This window comes from Anas platyrhynchos, chromosome 1 (assembly GCF_047663525.1).
Source record: "Anas platyrhynchos isolate ZD024472 breed Pekin duck chromosome 1, IASCAAS_PekinDuck_T2T, whole genome shotgun sequence".
In the NCBI taxonomy this organism is placed as follows: domain Eukaryota; kingdom Metazoa; phylum Chordata; class Aves; order Anseriformes; family Anatidae; genus Anas; species Anas platyrhynchos.
Window position 1 is genome coordinate 44,365,093 of NC_092587.1, and position 17,973 is coordinate 44,383,065.

Here is a 17,973-nt window from a genome sequence, read left to right on the forward strand (position 1 = left end):
AGCCGGCGTGGGCGAGGCGCCCTCACGGCACAAAGGGGGAGCAAGGTGTTTTTTTTTTCAGGGAAAGTTCACCAAAAGAGCTTAGCGGGAGTTGGATTGAAAAAGGGATGAGGTGAACAACGCTAATTTCTAGTAGGGGAATGCCTGTTACTGAAAGAGAAGCTCTAATGCCTTCCTTTTCCAACTGAGGGACATGGGTTCCTGCTTGGACAGGCTGTTAAGGTTCCCATGGCTGCTCCCAGCCCAAACATAAAGCCCCCCTGGGAAGGGGGTACAGGCAGGGGAGGAAGAAAAAGAGCAGAGAAGAGCCTGGAGAGCAGCCCCGTGTGTGGAGTAGCAGAGCTGTACGTTGTGGAAAGCACCAGAATGGCAGGGTTGGGGAGAAATACCAAAATTGCCTTGTCCAAACCCTAGCCAGGATGGAAATAGTAAGAGGCAGTCGTCTCGTGGTCCTATAAATAGTAGCCTCATGCAGAGAACCCTGTGGGCTCTCCAGGGACAGCAGCATGCAGCACCCTCCATCTCCCCCTCTGCTCAGATACCTCTCAGGGTACTGCTTTGAGGAACAAGCTCATCTGCAGGCAAACACCAACAAGGGAGTAGGGTGAGTACCCACTCTAGTGGGTAATTTGGAAATGCGTGACTGGATTTACACACCTACCAGGACCCTGCAGTAAGGTTTAGGTAAACCTTGCCATTCCTGTTTCTACTGTAGCAAAGTCCATCAAAATCATTGTTAACTTGGCTTAAATTGATGACCAAATGCTGATGAAGTGCTGTTAAAATCACACAATCTAACCTTACTATTTATAAAACAAATCCTAGGTTGTTCCTACATTAAAGTTGTGTAAAAATGTGTAGGCCTTTTGCTCCAGCCTGGATTTTCATGCCTAATGACACCTAGTGGCTGGTTGGTCCACAAGCTGCCGGAGGAGCCCAGACTCAGGCTGAATCCTGTCAGGGCTCAGAGGAGAGGGTACTCAGCAAGGGGATTTTATTTCCATTCACATCTGATAGAACATCACTGAAAGAGTCTGTTCCACTGCACAAAGATGCTCTGACTTGAGATGCAGAAATCAGAAGTGCATTCTTGTCTTTAACAAATTACACTGGCAACTTCTCATTTACCCAAGACTCTACGCCCTGCCACCCTTCCAGCAGAACCTGTGTACTTGGATCATTTGCACAAATCAGCACATCCCAAATTTTAAGTCCAGCTTTGGGCTGCTAGACCAGGTATCTGTGAGCCCCCCAGAAGCACCTGCTATGTCAAACCACAAGGACCCAGAAGCTGCTCAGCCCGTCCACTCACACAATTGTTCTTCCCTGACTCAGCTGATATTTAGTGTTTCAGGAGACGGCTCTAGGGACAGAGCACTAGAAAGGGCCAGACTGGTCCTACCTTCCCCTTTCCTCTCTACCATCAAATGGTACTCCGTACCATCAAGTATGTCAGGCATTATGTAGTTTCGGATCTCCAATGTAAGCATTTCAAGAAGTCTGACTCGGGATCCCTCCTCTAATTCCTGGCAGACACTGCAAGGGAACACAATATACCCAACCAATGCAGCTATTTTCGTTTATGGATGATTTGCACTGGTAGCTCCCACTGAGAGGTTGTCAGGAAGCACCTGGTGAAAACAAAAACCTCTTTTCTCCATGCAGGAGCCTGTTCTTGGCACATCAATGCCCAGAATAACCTCCATGCTTTCCAGCAACAGCTGAACAGAGCACAGGAATCAAGTGCAAGGGAATAATTTCTTTTTATGAAAACAAATGAAAAAAAAAACACATTATACCCAAAGAATACTCTGGTTTTGCACTGGCCTTTCCAGTTTGAGCCACCTGTGTCACCACACATTGTGCTGCCTCATGTATGCCTCCTCCAGCTTCACCTTCTGCACAACCCCCGACGTGATCCCAGCAGCCTTCTAGCTACAAGACTCCCTAACAGAGGGAGCCCAGCTGCCACAATGGGTCAGTGGAGTTGTATTTTTCACTGCTGCCACTGATCTGGTCCCAGATCGGCACTCTATTGCACAGTGGTTTGGCATATGTATCTAACATCTGTCAAGAGGCAAAAGCTAAAATGAGAAGAGTGATTGTGGTTTGCCTTCTCTCCCATGCAATTTGTTCCTGTGGAGTTAACACTGTTTGTTTTTTTTTTTTTTCAAGTCTGCTGCTCTTTTCCTTCAGCACTGTTCTGGTTAAGACTTTTGAGCCAGTAAGGTTGTTAACTTAATCTTCCCATCCATGGAGGCAGTGAGGCAGGTCCCACAGTCCATGGCTGTGCTCCAGTCCACGGTGACAACAGGAGCTCGGTGTCCTCCCAGGGAAAGGCAACTCTCCAGGACCTTGTCCTCACCATTCAACTGCAATAAGAAAAGCAAAAGAATTTAAGGAGGCAAGATGCTGCAGCAGTACCCAGAGCAGAATCCAAAGCGTACTACATAATCCTTATCCCTATCAGCACACATAATTAAACAGAAAAAAAAGAGGCATGTTAACATTTATGTAGCACACGAGGAAGCAAATTTTCAGTCTCAGGACAGAAGCACATGATCTGAAGCAGCTCAGCTTCTGACATCAGCTAAGCTGCAGTAATCGAACAAGGCAGGCTAAGAACCCAGTTGTGTAAGTTTAAGCCATAGGTCACGTTAGCATGGGTGCTCTGAATGCCCCAGCTGCAAAGTAAAAATTCCACTTAAACTGCCTTGAAGTGGCTTGTGCTGATATACATTGACTCAACTTTCCCAACACTTTGCTGACTTACCTTAAAAATGACTCCCCCAGTTGCGGAACATGTCAGCATGTAGTTCCCCTCAGAGTCAAAGGCAAAAAGTCTTCCTCGTGGGAACTGGACTTGCTTGTATCCACTGTATCCAGACAGCACAAAGGGACCCGTAGCTTCGCTGGGAAGACCATACTCCGACACCTTCAAGCCACTCTTGTGAATATTCCACTGAATGAACTAGAATGACAAAAACAGATTATAATAAGCCCATAGTTTAATTAACTGGGATGAAAGAAGAGCCACTCGCAGTTTTTAAGAGAAGGGGCTATTTTACACAGACAGAAGATAGCACTTCCACATCTCTAAGTAGCTGTAGTTACAAAACACAGGCTGCAAGGGCTGTAAGCGTGCCTACTCGTCAGGCAAACACGTCCTGCACTTCATGTGCACTGCTGCCTACCAGTAATTCCACACTACGTGCAGGACTCTGTTGGGATTTCACTTAACTTTCAACAGCCAAGGACCCGTGCCTTCAGGCAGCCTGCCCCCCGAGCCAAAGCTCTTCTGCTGAGGTCTGTGGAACTCAAGAAATCGACACATTTATTGTTAAGCAATAGGGAGCTACTGGCAAGGAATTTCATGCAAAGTGATCAAGTATCTGCTCCCCAGGGAACCTCAGACCTCAAATATGGTGATTTCAGGGGCACAGGAAGGTCATCTTCTCATGGATACCCTAGGAAGGAGATGTGTCACCATCAGCAGGATTTGCAGACAAGGTCTGAGTCAGCTCCAGCTGCTACTGCCATTTCTGGCCACCCTCTCCTCAGAGACTGAATGCAGCAGAGTGGTGCTGTGTATCTAAGCCCACAGTTAGCAGCCTGCGAGTTCTCCAGAGCCTTCGGGTGTTTTTACTGTTATCCCCACCACATGGAGAAGACTCCAGAAGGGATCTCACCAGCAGCTGACCAGTGGAAGGTCACACACAGCATACCTTGCCATCCTCGCCTATGCTGTAGACTGTGTTCTCATCGTAGCTGAACTCCACGGAGTAGACTTCCCCCTCGTGTGCCTTCCAGCTCATGGCGCACTCGTGCTGCTGCATGTCTGTGGGGAGAACCAGTACTGAGACACTCCCAGTGCCCACACAGAGCTGGGGTGAGGAGAGGCTCTTTATGTTGATACAGACTCTGACTCAGCCATCTACATCAGCCTCTGGGAGCCCTATCTAATCTCAGCACCTTGTCCTTATTCTCCAGCACCTCTCCCTCCAGCTTTACAGGGCTGTTCACACCCTCAGCATCAACTGCAGTTGTTTGGTGCCCTAGCCACACCGGCACCTTTATTCTCCTCCTCTCCTTGCTGTCCTGTCCACTCCCACCGCTGCTGCTGTCTCTGTCCTCACACCCACCTGGGACTGTAGCCTCACAGCTCAGCAGCTGAGGCAAAAGCAGATCCTTTTTTCACGAAGAAGGAAGGCCCAAGCTGCCTTTACCATGAGGACAGGCTAAAGAGGACAGAACCTGAGAAACAGAAGCTGCTCAGTGAAGAAGGACTGATGTGAAGTCCTTGCCTTCAAACTAGAAGGTCACACACTAAATCCCTTTATTTAAGGCAGCTTCTGGCAGTGGTACTGCTATTAATGGCATAGCCAAGATGACGTGGCTCAAGGGGAAGTTAACTCTGCTCCTAAGTGGGAGGGAAACAAATCCAGCAGCACCACCAGGGCCTCCAGGCAATATCCCCCAGGGAAAGTTTATCTCAATTCACTCTTGAGAGCGATCATGAAGGAGAGGAAACACCTTCCTGCTTGGCATTTGGTCATGTCACGCAGCTGCCTCCCCGCTGGCAGGGGAAGGGTGCTCGGCAGGGAGAGCAGCCAGCCGAAGACACCAAGGGGCCACCTCACCGCTCAGTTCCAACATACCAAAGAGACGAACGATCCCATCTGCAGCCCCTGTGACCAGCAGGTTGCCATTGTGGTTGAAGGCTGTGCAGTTAATAGCGATGGGCTCGGGCTCCAGGGAGAACTGCAGCTGGAAGGGAAAGTCTGCATTAGTGCCCAGAAACCTAAAATGGAGCTGGGGTGCTGAGGAGCTGTACCCCAGCACAGGGAAGGAAGGTGGCATCTCGTAACCAGAACTGCAGTGCTTGTTCTGCGGTTCCTCCTTCCTGAACTCCAGTTCCTCCACCTCATGACCACTGACTTCAAGGTTGGCAGCTGCATTTTACTGTGACACTAAACCAACACTTCACCTCAGCCAACACACAGCTTTCATAGCAATGTCCTCAAAGCTGCACAATCAGCTTCTGGCAGACATGAGCTCGAGTTTGCTGCTTTCTCTTATGTATCAGGGAAAGCATTTCTTAAGGGCAAAGGCGAGGGATAAGACCAGGATGCACTGCCAGAATAAAACCCATCTAAACTGAAACAATGGAGAAGATGATTTAAGACTAATTCTCTTGAGAAGCATTTTGCCTAAAAATAGATTTAAAATGCATTTTGATACACGGCTAGAAGAGTTCTGAAGACAGACAAGTTCACGTTGCGTGGTTACTGCTATCTCCAGTCCTTGCAGCTGGAGCACACCAGGCTGGATGAATTCACCATGCTCAACCCACAGTGCTCCCCTAGGGAGATGCAAATGGGCCCCAATACCCATGGGGGCAGAGGGGGAAAGGGCAAGGAAGAATAGCAGTAAAGAAAATCCTTCCATGTAGCTTAATGAGAAAGCCTGAGCAAAGCATCATTTCAAACCGCTTGAGAGGTTGCCAGTCACAAATTCTGCAGGCAGGAAAGAAGCAAGACCATGGAGTATTTTGAAGAATTCATCAATAAAAACTGAAATGCACACATAAAAACACAGCCAAACCCAGCAGGTACAAAGGACAGCTCAAACCAACTTGTTTTATCCCACATGTGACAGACGGTAAAAGAGGAAGGAGGTTTGGTGGGAAGACATTGAAAAGAAAGTCAGCACAATTTAGGAAGAAGGCTCCTCCACATCAAAACAGAAAGAAGACATTCTTGGCAAGCAGACTAAGAAAGGAAAGAAACTCAGCAAATACCTGCTGTTTCATCGTTTTAGTGTCCCACAGCAACAGCTTCCCAGGAACTTGGTTCATGCTTTTGCCCCCAGAGCTGACTGCTGAGAAGTCCATGTGCGAGATGGGGCTCTGGGCTGCTGCAGAACAGACAAAGGAGGCACCGCTTGGGCTGCAGGCAAGCGACAGGATTCTGAAACACAGCAGAGAGCATGAAATGCCTCTCTCCAGCAACCACCTCAAGAGCAACAATCAGCTCCTAGTTCTGCCAGAAAGATGCTGCAAGACAGGACCTCCATCTCAGGCACACCATAAAGGAGAGCACGATCCATGTGCTTAGGTGGATTTTGAGTCTCTCCAGTGTAATGGAGCAGTTTTATGCTGGTCAGACAAGGACTGCCATCTACACAAAGGCTACGTAACATTGCACTTGCAGGGAAGCAGTATGGACATTGAGACTTCATCTGCCAAACACAGCAGATGAAACTTCAAAAAAACTAAAACTTCACAGTCAAGATATACGCACATAAATACATACACACAAACATATACATGTGCATGTACACCCGTACGTATACGTGTACATACATGTACATACATGTACATACAGATGCCCACACATACAACCAATATTCCAGGCTTACCTGGGCATGTCTTCATCAATGCTGATTTCACAGAGATTCTTCTTCGCTTCTGTGTCATAAAGACGAACCGTCCCGACTCCACTGCCAAGCAGCAGCTTGAAACCAGCAAGGAGGAGATGGAAGGAATGTGAGTGAGGAGCACAGCGATGCTGTCCAGCAACTACCAACACCACACGTTTTTTTCCGCATTTATACATTCCAGTTATATGTAATCCCACTAGGTACATCCTGTCTTTCTGTGGGCATCATGCTGAGTAGGACTACTCTAAAGTCACAGGAATCAGGATTAAAGCTCTGCTCTCCAGAAATTTTAAGAAAAAGATCTGGTAAGCACCAAGGTAGAGAACAAGCCACTTTCTGGAGTATGGCTCAACATATGCAAAATGCACGTGGAGTCTCAGTATCTAGGGGAGCAAGGAAAGAGTAACACAGAATCAATAAAAGTTCAGGAAAAAGCTAAGTAGAAGCCACCTCCTTTCATCCAGGGGAGAATTAAATTACTCAGAAGGGCTCACACATGCTTTCTCAGTGGTGTTACAATTTAAGTCAAAAGAAAAACCATGGAGTATGCATTATCCAAGAAAATTAAGCAAGCAGAATCCTTCTTACTTCACAGCCTGAATTGCTGCTGAATCCCCATGCATTTCAGAAAGAAGAATCTCTCTACAGGAGAAGGAAATAACCCCACAAAGCAGAAGAAATCATTAACTGTATGGACATCTTTCTAAGAGAAATGAAAGAGATGAGCTGCAGCACCAGCTCTTCACCACTGGCATTTGGGATTAGCAGCAGCACGCCGTCAGTGCCAGAACATGAATGATATGCCCTCAGTTGCAGGCCTGCCGTGTCACACAGCCAAGGGAAGGCAGCGAACACCAGCAACAGTTCTAGGACTCAGCAGAACGCAGGCAATTTAAGGCTCCTCTCTAGTAACAGAATTAGAGGACAGGTGCTATGGCAAACATTTAAACTGTCTTGGCATCTAAACAAGCTTCCAAGTCCTTATGCAAGCACCAACCCCTAGCTGTGCGAGGCACCAGAGTATAACTGGACACAGAGCCCTCCTGACACCTGCACAAGCCAGGATGCTAACAGCACAACCTTGCTCTCTCTGTTTACTGGCTCAGGCTGTGAGTGAAGCTCTACAGCTCCCTGCTGCTGCCTTCCCACAGGCTGCTGTGCCTCTGCCTGCTCTTACAAGTGACTGCCTGCAGAAAGGCACTTTTCTTAAAGGAGCTGCTTCTGTCCTGCAGCTGTCCACGTGCTGCAGCTTGAGAACTTCTGCCTCAGGGCAAGCAGTACTGAGTTTCTTGCAAAATACAGAGCACACTCCTCACTCCCTGGCTTTTATAAGACCCTACAGGCTTCAGTTCTCCCTAAAGCAGGAACTAACCATCACCCTGATTTTATCTGCAGTGCAGCCACCTAGAAGTTAATGTGCAGCACACAACAACTGAGCTCCAAATCATCTGCTGGGACTCCTGAGTCTCGGCATGCACAGGCTACTCACCAGCCGATCACGCTTGGTTGCCCATTCCAGAGACAGCAGCGGAGACTTGGAAATAGACGAAGCTTTAGTTTGCATTATTGGGTTAAAAGTCCACACTTTGATGACTCCATCCACATCCAAGCTGGCCACCCTCCGTCCAGAACAATCAACCCTGCATGCAGAAAGAAAATGACTGGGTATTTTTCCCCCTGAAGTTCTTAGATGCAGGCAGATAGCCCAGTAATCCTTCCTCTCCTATTCCTCTCCTACAACAACCAGTGCAATAAAGCACTAGAGCTCCACATGCAAAGCATAGAGGCTTCAGCAATACCAACAGGCTTTCCCAGGAAGTTTACTCCTGGCTGGCATTTCCCTATCACAAAAATCTTTGCCAATTCTCAATATACAAGCTACGTACTATTGTCAGTCACAGCAACTCAGCTGCCCTACAACCAAGAGTTCACACACAATGTGCTGGGCAGAACAGAGGCTGGGAGAAAGAAGCCAGACAGAGCTGATCCTCTGGAGAAGCTTCTAGGAGAAAGCCTTCCTCTGCCAGCCTGTTACCTGCAGTACATGATGGACGAATGGTGCTCCCCATACTCCTCCTGGCTCAGGACGATGAAAGGCTGCTCCTGTCGGACCCCCACAGCCTCTGTACCACTGGTGGGCATTTTGGCTGAAGTCTCTGCTTGGTCAGCTTGCAGCTCTGAGCACGGCTCTGTCTCAGGTGTGCTAATATCCGTTTTCTTCTCAGCACTTTGGCCCTGCAGGAAGAAATCCTGTGTGAAATATACGGAAGCAGTATCTCCAGGCCAAGCTTTTCAGCCACCCCTCCTGTTGAGAGAAAGAACAAACGGCTGTACTGAAACAGAAGCACTGTCAGCTCAACTCCCCTTCTGTCAGGGACCCTCCTCCTGAGCGCAGTGATGGGACACTGCACAGCTGTGCCATTTGACGTGGCCCCCTTGGTCGCAGAGTCCCTTATATGCCCCCCGCAAGGCCAGCCATACACCTTCCTACAGGAATTCAAGGAATTGCAGCGTCTCTGTTCAGCGGACCTCAGCTGATATCAGAGACCCATTTTGATGCTGGTCAAGTACAGACTAACAATCAAATCATCAGATTTCAAAGAATTCTTGTATACAGCAATGTAAAGTCTGTGGTCAGTCTGCACAAGAGTTCTTGGAGGACGGTGAGCCACAGTGGATAGATTATGCTTGTCAGCAGGGATCTGGTCTGTGCACAACGTGGCGATCACTGCAGTCAGATGATGCCAACTATAGAGTCAACATGAGTCCAGAAGTTTAAAACCCAATTTGACAGGACAGACAGGAGTTGGAACAAATGGATTTTTAGGAGGTAAAAGCATCTGAGTGAAACAAGATATCCACTGAGATATCCACTGCAGCACACAGAAGTCTCTGAAAGCACCTTAGTCTTCCCTTAGGAGCAGATACAGTGCGGGAGTCAGCAAAATGTTTGCAAGCAACCCTTAGCTACACCATCCTCTGAAGATGAAACGCTTGAGAAGTCTGCATGGTAATGTTCCCTAACACATCCTTGCCTTATTTATAGTAGTGCTGTATCTTGAGCAGTAAGTTAAACACTGCATAAGCAAATCATCACAATTCACAAAGCCGGAAAAGGCTGGAAAAGAAATCCAAGAACGCCTTGCTCTGTGTTAACGTGGGGAGATAACCGATGAATGACACTCATATCAGAGAAACAGTGCAGCCTTCCAGCTTCCTTTTTGACTCATGTTTTGAGAACAACAGAAAGCTGAACAGTATCAGCTTCCCCAAGACGACCAGACACAATTTTCACGAAGGCAGAAAAACACCGCCTTAACCTGGAACATCACAGCAAAAGGAAAGTCAAAGGATACTTGCTAGGCAGCTAGGGTTTGCAACACTGACCAGTGCTTAATTAGTCTTTTAGATGAGCCACGAAGAACAAAGTTCTCTCATAGCCCGGAGCACTCATTGGTGTAATAACATCACTCCAAAGCAGCACACCCCACGCAGAACAGCCATGCCCATCAGCTGATAAGCAACAGTCCCTCAGCACCACCTCTCCCCCAACGGAGAGTCTCATATAGCCAAAATAAACATGGCAGAGATGTTACCACCCATTCCTCCTAAGCTCCATTCCAAAACACACCTGGCTGCTAAAAGCCAGAAAACATGGGGGTGAGCAGCAGCACTCCACTGACCTTCAGCAGTTAAAACCCAGGACATAGTTTTATTATTTTATTACATAGAAAGCAGGGCACAGCCCCACACAAAACTGCAACACGTGGTGCAAAAGACTCCAAAACATTGCTATGAAGGATATTTCTACTCCTATCCAGGAAAGCCTGCAATTTTCTGCTGTCCCACAGAGCCTGCACAAACCAGCCTGAGAACACAGCTGACAGGGAGGAGAGAAAACAGATTCTGCAATCCATGCTGCAGGACTCTTTGGAACAGCATTATTTATGTATGTGAATGCTTGATCTTTTACGTCTGTCTTACAACTGCTCACTTCTGCAGTATGGGTGAGCCAAGCCCATTGCTACTGAGGCAGGTGGATTATAACAAGGTACTTGGACATAACAGCCACTAAGGTGGGTGAAACATGCCCTCCCCAGGACAAGGCTGTTGACAAGACCATGATAAGCGACAACTCTTCTTTCCTTTGAAATGTCAGCACTGAGTCCCTTCCAGGGACACAGAAATAATCTGAGAGTGGAAGGAGCTGATTAACTGCAGAGATTAACCTTTGATACAGCTGATTGGAGCAGCATTCCAGAAGCTTAGTGGGAATACTTGCATTTGTTTTACTGCCCAACATAAAAAAAAATAACAGGAAATGGCAGCCCTCCACTTCCGAGCTTCGCAGTGTTGCCCAGTACCTGAAAGGTCCCTTTTGACAGCAGCTCTCTCCTTTCCTTCCCGTGCTCTTGCAAGCGCTTCTGCCGCTGCTGCAGGGAGCTCGACTCACCCGCTGCTAACCCGCTGAAGTGGCTCTTCCCATCCTTACAGGTCACTGCTCCTTCTTTTCCTTTGGCACTCTGGAAGGCAGGAATGATTTGGCAAAGTTATGTTTGCATCAGGCTGTGGAAGAAAGAGCAAAAGACGAGGCAAAGAAACCAGGCATCTACAAGGGCTCTACAAGCCAGCAGACATCATCATCTGTTCTTGCAGTGCACTCACACCCAGTGTACATGTTCAAGGAAGAAAATGACTTTTTTTCTTCCAGGTGAAAGCAAAAGCTTGGAGAAGTGCTGTGCTGCAAGCTAACTCCTTGGCTACTGAGCACCTTTCAGTGAATTCAGTTGAGAATCACCTGGTGATTTGCTGGTTCTTTCTTCCCAAGACTGGCAGCATGCTGCTGTGTTGGAGAAGCCCCACTCGGCTGAGCTGGTCTGGAAGGGCCCTTTTTGCTCTGGGAGAGGAAAGAGGAGAGAAAGCCTCCACGGGACTGAAGAGAATGTGCAGTGCTCCTCTGGCTGCAGGTCATATCACTGAAAAATAAACAAACAGAACATGAAAGTGCAGCCAGACAACCTGATCAAAGATGACCCAGCAAAAAACTTTTTGAACCTCTGGGGGACTGATGCTCCTGGAGGACTGAGGCGTGCAGACTTGCTTCACATAACTGCATACTAAGGGAAGACAGGTTTAAACAACCAACCTGTATCATTGGGTATGTTGCCTCTTCTCCGCAGAGAGGAATACAACAGATGTAGCCATAAAACACACTAACTGTAGATTTATTGGAAGTTCCATAAGTAACTGAGCCTCATGAAATAGAAACTCCCTTTCTCTTCTTGCCTTTGCAAAAAAAAAGCCCATCTCTGCATAACGATGACCCCTTTAGGTGACAAGGGAGCAACATCTACAAACAATACAGTACACACACACTGCACCACAGCCACTACAGAAAACAGGAATTAAGAGACAACCCGCTTCATCTGAGCAACACTGCGGGGTATTACACTGTTAGCAGCGTTCTGGCTGCCCAAAATACCCTGGTATAACGGTGAGACCAAAGCAGAACAACTTCCGCATGTGCTTGGGCTCTCCCTGCTCAGTGAGAATCTCTCTCTAAAGGTGGGAGATGATTTCTGCCAGGATGTATTTCTGCAATGATTGATTCCCAGGGCACAGAACAAGGAAGTGAATCCAATAAAAGCAGCAGGGTCTGTCCCAGCTCCTCCCCTGCAGGCACTCACAGCTCAGAGTCCCCTAGTCGATCCATGTTGGCCACATACGCAGGCAGCTTGTGATGCACAACTGCTTCTTCCACTTCCAGTTCCTCTTTCTTCATGCGGGAGGATTCAGCCTGCAAAGCAAAAAGCTACAAGAGAAGGGAGATCCAAGTCAGCAGAAGTTTCACCAAGATTCGCCTCCTTCCCACTTGCTGAAGTTGTTTATTCCTTTTATTTCACCAGCCCTACGAGGGTGGGGAAGGCAGAAAGTTGCCCTGACCGGCTGAGCACATCAGTCCAAGCAGTGGGAACAACCAGCACTTCACATGTATGAAATTGGAGCTGGCTTAAAACCCTTCAATCTTCTCGGGCTGTTGCCGCAGCAGCATTAATGGGGCCGGGAAAGCAGTGTTGGCCAGGGCACAACCGCTCAGCCCACTGCTCCACGCAGGCGGTTCAAGGCCAGGGCAGTGCACGTGCCTGGCGCTGGCGATGTGCAGGCAGCGAGCCTGGGAAGTCGCCTTCCTCCCACAGCCAAGGGTTTGGCAAGCTGGCAGGGCGTGCTGAGGCCAACCATCAGGCCGTCCCGAAAATCCAGCTCCACATCCTGCTCAGCTCCCTCCCAAGCATGACAGAGAGATTTATCTCCACATTACGGAGAAGGAAACATTTTTCTCTTTCCCCTGCGCAGACAGGAACCTCAGGAAGCCTCTTTCTGTGACAGATGTGGTTGATGCCTGTGACTCTTGGCTGTGTGATGAGTTCCTCAGGCCTTTCCGTATATTTGTTTTTCAGACACAACTCTCATTTGTCCTTTTATCACAGTACTTCAGAAAAGCAATAACAAAAATAAGGAGTACTGATTCACACCATTTTCATTTAAGCTTGTATTCTATAGGTAGCTGTTTCCCTTTCTAGCTTGAGCAATTCTTAAAAAAAAAAAAAAAGTCTAGCGTTATCTCTGACAGAGAACACTTGTCCAGTTTGTGACACAAATCAAAAGCAAGACAAAACAAGAACAACCCACCCTTCAACCCAGCTTCAATCTGACCAGAAGTGCAGAATACAAAATTGGAAGAAATCAGAGTTCTAGTTCAAAACACACCCTGTCCTCCCCTCCTTATTCACTGACCATCTTTGCAGATCTGCCCTGGTAGTTTTCCTGCTCTACTGACCCCACCCAGCACAGAGTGCCAAACCTTGCTTTTCTTGAGCCATAAAACCTCCATTTTGAGATAAGTTTTTCTATTTTATTTCAACATTTTAGGACAGATGAACACAGAGTTGCTCAGTTACCTGAACAGTTGTAGCACAACACAGGACAATGTTTTGTAACACAGGAGGGTAAAGCACAAAGCTACTGAAGCACTCATTTAGGGAGAACTTTTTCTTGGTGTGTTTGAAGAAGTGAAACTAAAGTCCTGCTTACATGAATAAGGTTTCCCACTTGTACAAGATCAGCCAGATGTGATCTGTAGTTTAGAAGGTTCTTAAATCGTACATCTCCCAAGTCTCTCTAATGGGAGTCTGTACTTGGAAAGGACTGACACATCGTATTTTCTTACACCTTTCCTCTAAGTATCTGTGGATGTTACTGTCAAAAACAAGACACTGAACTGGGTGACACTTTGTTGGAGCAGTTCAGCCTTTCTTCCAGCAGGGTCTAGAACTGGGAAACAGATATTCACAACAATATTTGTATTAGTTGATTTAAATTACTTTAAGTGCACTTCAGCTGCGGTGAAGTGGCCATGTCAGATGTACTGGTTTCTGCCTCTTCACCCTAAGTTATTGCCACTTTCTATTGGGCTGTCAGCTCAGTTCTGGAGGTGACTGTGAGCACTCTCCGTGAGTTTCACTCCAAAGTCAGTCATACGTGCACTTAACCTGCCATTAGTTTCAGCCTGGCAGAATTTGCAGCATAGCAGAAAAGGCATTGCACAGGATCTGCACCCATCAGGCGGCACAGGGAGAGGGACAGACGCCTCCAGCAGAGGCCCAGGAATGTCCTACAGACGTTGTACTAATCATCATATGATCACAGCCCTCGGCTTGCTGGAGACAGTTCAAAGATAAACCAAAATAACAAAGGATTTCTGCAAGAACCTCCCTTGGAATAACTGCACTAAATTAAGGGGATACAATTTGCTTGGACAGACAGAACTAAATTCACAAAACTCACAGCCTTAGTCAGCAAGTATGGAGTGACTTCGGTTCTCACCTTATGCCGCAAGGATTCATTTTCTTCTTGTATGAGACTGCTCCTGTGACATTCAGCTTCAAAGTTCAAAATGACTGGCACTGGTGAGAAATGTTAAAGAAAAACTCAAGGCAACAGCTTGTGCACAGCTGGCTTAATTCTAAAAACCAGCACTACCAGGCAACACTGGCCACGAGCCTTTCAGACAGCAAACGTGCTCAGTCCATACTACTGGCAAGAAGCACGCATGAAGCCAGCAGACTGGTAGCAACTTTGTTAACCCAAACCAACTTGGTACTTGCATGAACTGTTTTACATAGGCTTTGCAAAGATTTTAGATTCCTCCTTTTGACACTTCAGAAGCAGAGGACCAGAGAGGTTACACCACTGCGTTAGCGTACACTGAGGAAATATTTCAAGGTGAGTTGTATCCCAGCTGCAACGTGAACTTGCCCATCATGGAAGAAGGCCAGAACTCTGCAGCGTGGGACAAAAGACTTTCTGCTAATGCTGAGCTTCCCTACTATATTGGGCTGTCACTACACAACTTCGTGAATGGATGCACCCAGGAGGGTCTAACAGGAGAGGCTGGTTTAGTTATGGGTGAGGACCCAAGGCTGCATGCCTGTTTTGTATGCCAAGTAACCAGGAAAAGCGTTTCACATAAGATTTCTGACTGCTCTCCTAGTCACTGGCATAGGGATGAGCTCAGCATCAGCAGCAACCACAATTGTTTGTGCCCAGGGAATATAACGTATCATCGGGTAATTGAATAATAACTATTGAAATTGAATAATAACTATTCCGACATCCTCTGGTAAACACCAGCTTCCCATTAAGGCTTGGCTCTAAGCAATCACCTGAAAGCAGAAGGTTCTGCAATCCTGTATTCTTGGCACCGCTGCTGAGAGTCAGCATAACACCAGGGCCGGGGAGATTTAACTCTCAGTTGCAGAAAAGGATATGCATGCACTGAAATAAGACGCTCAGGAAGTTGTGCAGGGACACGATGAATGTATCTGCCCACTGGCGTGAGAAATACGTGGCAAAGGTGGGGTTGGAGTCTGGGGCAGGGAGGAAGGGCAGGACAAACCAATCCTTCCACTCCGCCTGGTTCTGGAGCTCGGAGGCCTGCTTGAGGAAGAACTCCTGCGCCTTGTCATTGCGGCCGCTCTGAAACACAGGAGAACAGCGCTCACATCTTCACTCACAGCTCTGCACAGGTCCTAAGCAGCAGTGCCTGATGGACACCGTAAGAGCTACCGCTCAGAATTAAGGCTCATGTGAGAACAAAAGAATTGCCCAAATGCCAGAAGCTCCCAAAGGCGCTTCATCCAACATCCTTTCCAGTCACCACAGTCTTGTTTAAAGGTCGCGGAAAATCAAGCTAGCTCCTTGGCAATTTCCAGCTAACCCAGTGCAGTTTGTCCACCCACACAAGACACAAGTGGTGACATACAAGCCCAAAATATACTTCAAATTACTCAATTCTACCACGGATGTAGCCTGAAAAAAAATTGATCTGATTCGTTATCCAGACATGACAATCACACTCCAAGGTAAGCACAGGGCAAGACAACAAAACACAAGAAACCACACTTCCAGAACCACGCGTTAGATTTTGATTCCTCCACCAACATCCACCATTTCAGATTTTCAGTCCAGGAATGGAATCGAGGTGGAAGTACTTCTCATAAATTGCAAGAAATTAAACATGAATTGTTGACAGGTGTTTGTGTACCCTGTTTGCCAATGCTGTGTACTATCTTTCTTTCACTTTCCTAAGGTATCATTATTTTCTGTTCTATTCAGAGCAGACAAAAACACTTTCACTTTCTCTCCCACATTACTTGACCAGATTTGAAGCTCACATCTCCCCTCTCTCCTCTTTTATAAACTAAAAGAGAACTCCACCAACTCCAAATGTCCCTTTTTCTTCTTCTAGACCTTCCAGCTTTCTTGATTCTTTAGGAACCCCGGTCCCTGTAAGGACTGGCTGAGCCCTGCCAGCAGGTTACAGCGGAAGGAATACCAACAAGCCCATCTGTTGATCCCTAATGCTGCAGAAGGCCCTTCTCTACCCTACTGCTGCCTGCTCAGGCACTCCTTATTCTGCAACAGTGCAGCTGATTACACTTGCCTACGTAGAGATTTTGTTTTTTTGACTGTTTCCTCAACTTTAGAAGACTACTTCAAGCACTGACCTTGTCCTCCTGTGTTCTCAGTAAATGCCCCACGAGGAGACATTTAAGAACCTTATGGTCTCTGCTGGTATCCACGTCATTAACAGAGCCTGAGCAGGACTGAGCTGCCAGTTCAGCCATCCCATCTGCCAGGGCCTGAGCCTGCCTTTGTGGCTGAGCAAATACCTTGCTCCCAGCTAACCATATTCCCCTCCCATCTCAGCTTCCCTGTCCTCCTGCCTGCAAGCCCATCATGTGAGTCTGCGTCAAACTCTTCACCACACTCTGATGCACAACACATGAATCGCTTGTCCCTGACCCACCAGGCGGGTCAGAGGCTCTCAGGGTATTTCCTTGCTCTGGTTTCAGACACCAGGATATTTTTTTTCCTAAAATCAGAAGCCTAAAAAGATTGAACGGTCACCACCTGAACAGTATGGACGAGGTAGTATCGGAATAAGCTGGTTTTCAGCTTGTTCACTGTGGGCCGGTACACGTCTTCCAAACGGCTGAAAAGGCGCCGGTCCAGGTAGCTCCAGTAATCCCGCAGGGCCGCCAGGTCGTAGCTCTGAACGAACTGCTGCAGCTGGTCCACTATCTTGTCCACCTGAAGGGGGCAAAACGGGGGAGACCACGGTCATGTGTGGGCTGTCTGGCACACGAGGCTTTGTGACTCAGTGCTGAGGAGCTTTAACTCCACAATAACGCGCCAAGCCAGGCCGTATGCTGAGGGATAGCCAGGCACCAGGAATAACATCGCTACGCGTTGAAAACTTGAGCGCGGTGCTCGGAGAAGAGCCTTATTTATAGGCTAAGGGGAAAAACGGTACCAACCAGCCGAGAGGGAGCCCAGAAAGAGGAAGAAAGCCCGGGGGAGCTTCTGCACGGGGAGCTCCGAAGCACTCTGAGTGCCACCCCTTATCGGGAGCGCCCCAGCCGCCTGCCACGGGAGGCTTTTTGCCAGACGGCTCCCTGCCGGCCCTCCTGCGCTGCGGGCGAGGCCCGGCGGCGATGGGGGAGCTCTGGGGGCCAAAACGCGCCCCAAAAACACGGGACCCTGGAGCGCAGGCTGAGGGCGGCTACTGAAGCGGGTCCGTGCGAGGCTCGGCTGCCCCTCTGGGACCCCCCAGCCCCTCTGGGACCCCCCCAGCCCCTCGGGACGCCACCCCAGGAGCTCGCCCTTTACCCCCCCTTCCCCCCGGGCCCTATTTTAGGCCCCCCCCAGGCGCCCCGCGGCCCCGGCGCTGCCTCACCCGGAAGCCCTTCTCGCGGTCCGCCTTGATCTCGGCGTCCAGCTGCTTGAGGGCGGCGGTGAAGCCGCGGAAGAGCAGATACTCCCGCACCAGCTCGTCCGTCCGCTCCGCCGCCGCCGCCATGGGGGCGCCGCCGGCTCCGCCCGCCTCAGCGGCGGCGAGCGGCCGCCCGGCCCCGAGCGACGCGGCCCGGCCCGGCCCAGCCCTGCCCTGCCCTGCGCCGCGCAGGACTA

General features: G+C 48.6%; 1 protein-coding gene across 1 annotated transcript; it reads right to left on the reverse strand.

Annotated features, from left to right (window-relative positions):
* Window positions 1–1,744: 1,744 nt before the first annotated feature.
* WDR91 (WD repeat domain 91) lies at window positions 1,745–17,956 on the reverse strand. Its single transcript, XM_027452814.3, has 15 exons — window positions 17,741–17,956; window positions 16,915–17,094; window positions 15,270–15,477; window positions 14,326–14,408; window positions 12,129–12,253; window positions 11,240–11,417; window positions 10,806–10,964; window positions 8,477–8,676; window positions 7,931–8,081; window positions 6,421–6,515; window positions 5,801–5,969; window positions 4,659–4,767; window positions 3,726–3,838; window positions 2,774–2,971; window positions 1,745–2,372 (listed from the first exon to the last, which is right to left on the reverse strand). The coding sequence occupies exons 1-15, from the start codon at window positions 17,861–17,863 to the stop codon at window positions 2,208–2,210; spliced, it is 2,256 nt and encodes a 751-aa protein (XP_027308615.3). The 5' UTR covers window positions 17,864–17,956; the 3' UTR covers window positions 1,745–2,207.
* Window positions 17,957–17,973: the final 17 nt, after the last annotated feature.

Excerpts from the sequence above, each read along its gene's own strand:
- WDR91 (XM_027452814.3), bottom strand. The coding sequence starts at position 17,863 with ATGGCGGCGGCGGCGGAGCGGACGGACGAGCTGGTGCGGGAGTATCTG. Across the intron at positions 12,254-14,325 it reads ATGAATCCTTGCGGCATAAG|CTTTTTGCTTTGCAGGCTGA; the intron begins GTGAGAACCGAA and ends CTTCTCTTGTAG. Across the intron at positions 8,677-10,805 it reads TGTCAAAAGGGACCTTTCAG|GGCCAAAGTGCTGAGAAGAA; the intron begins GTACTGGGCAAC and ends TTCTTCCTGCAG.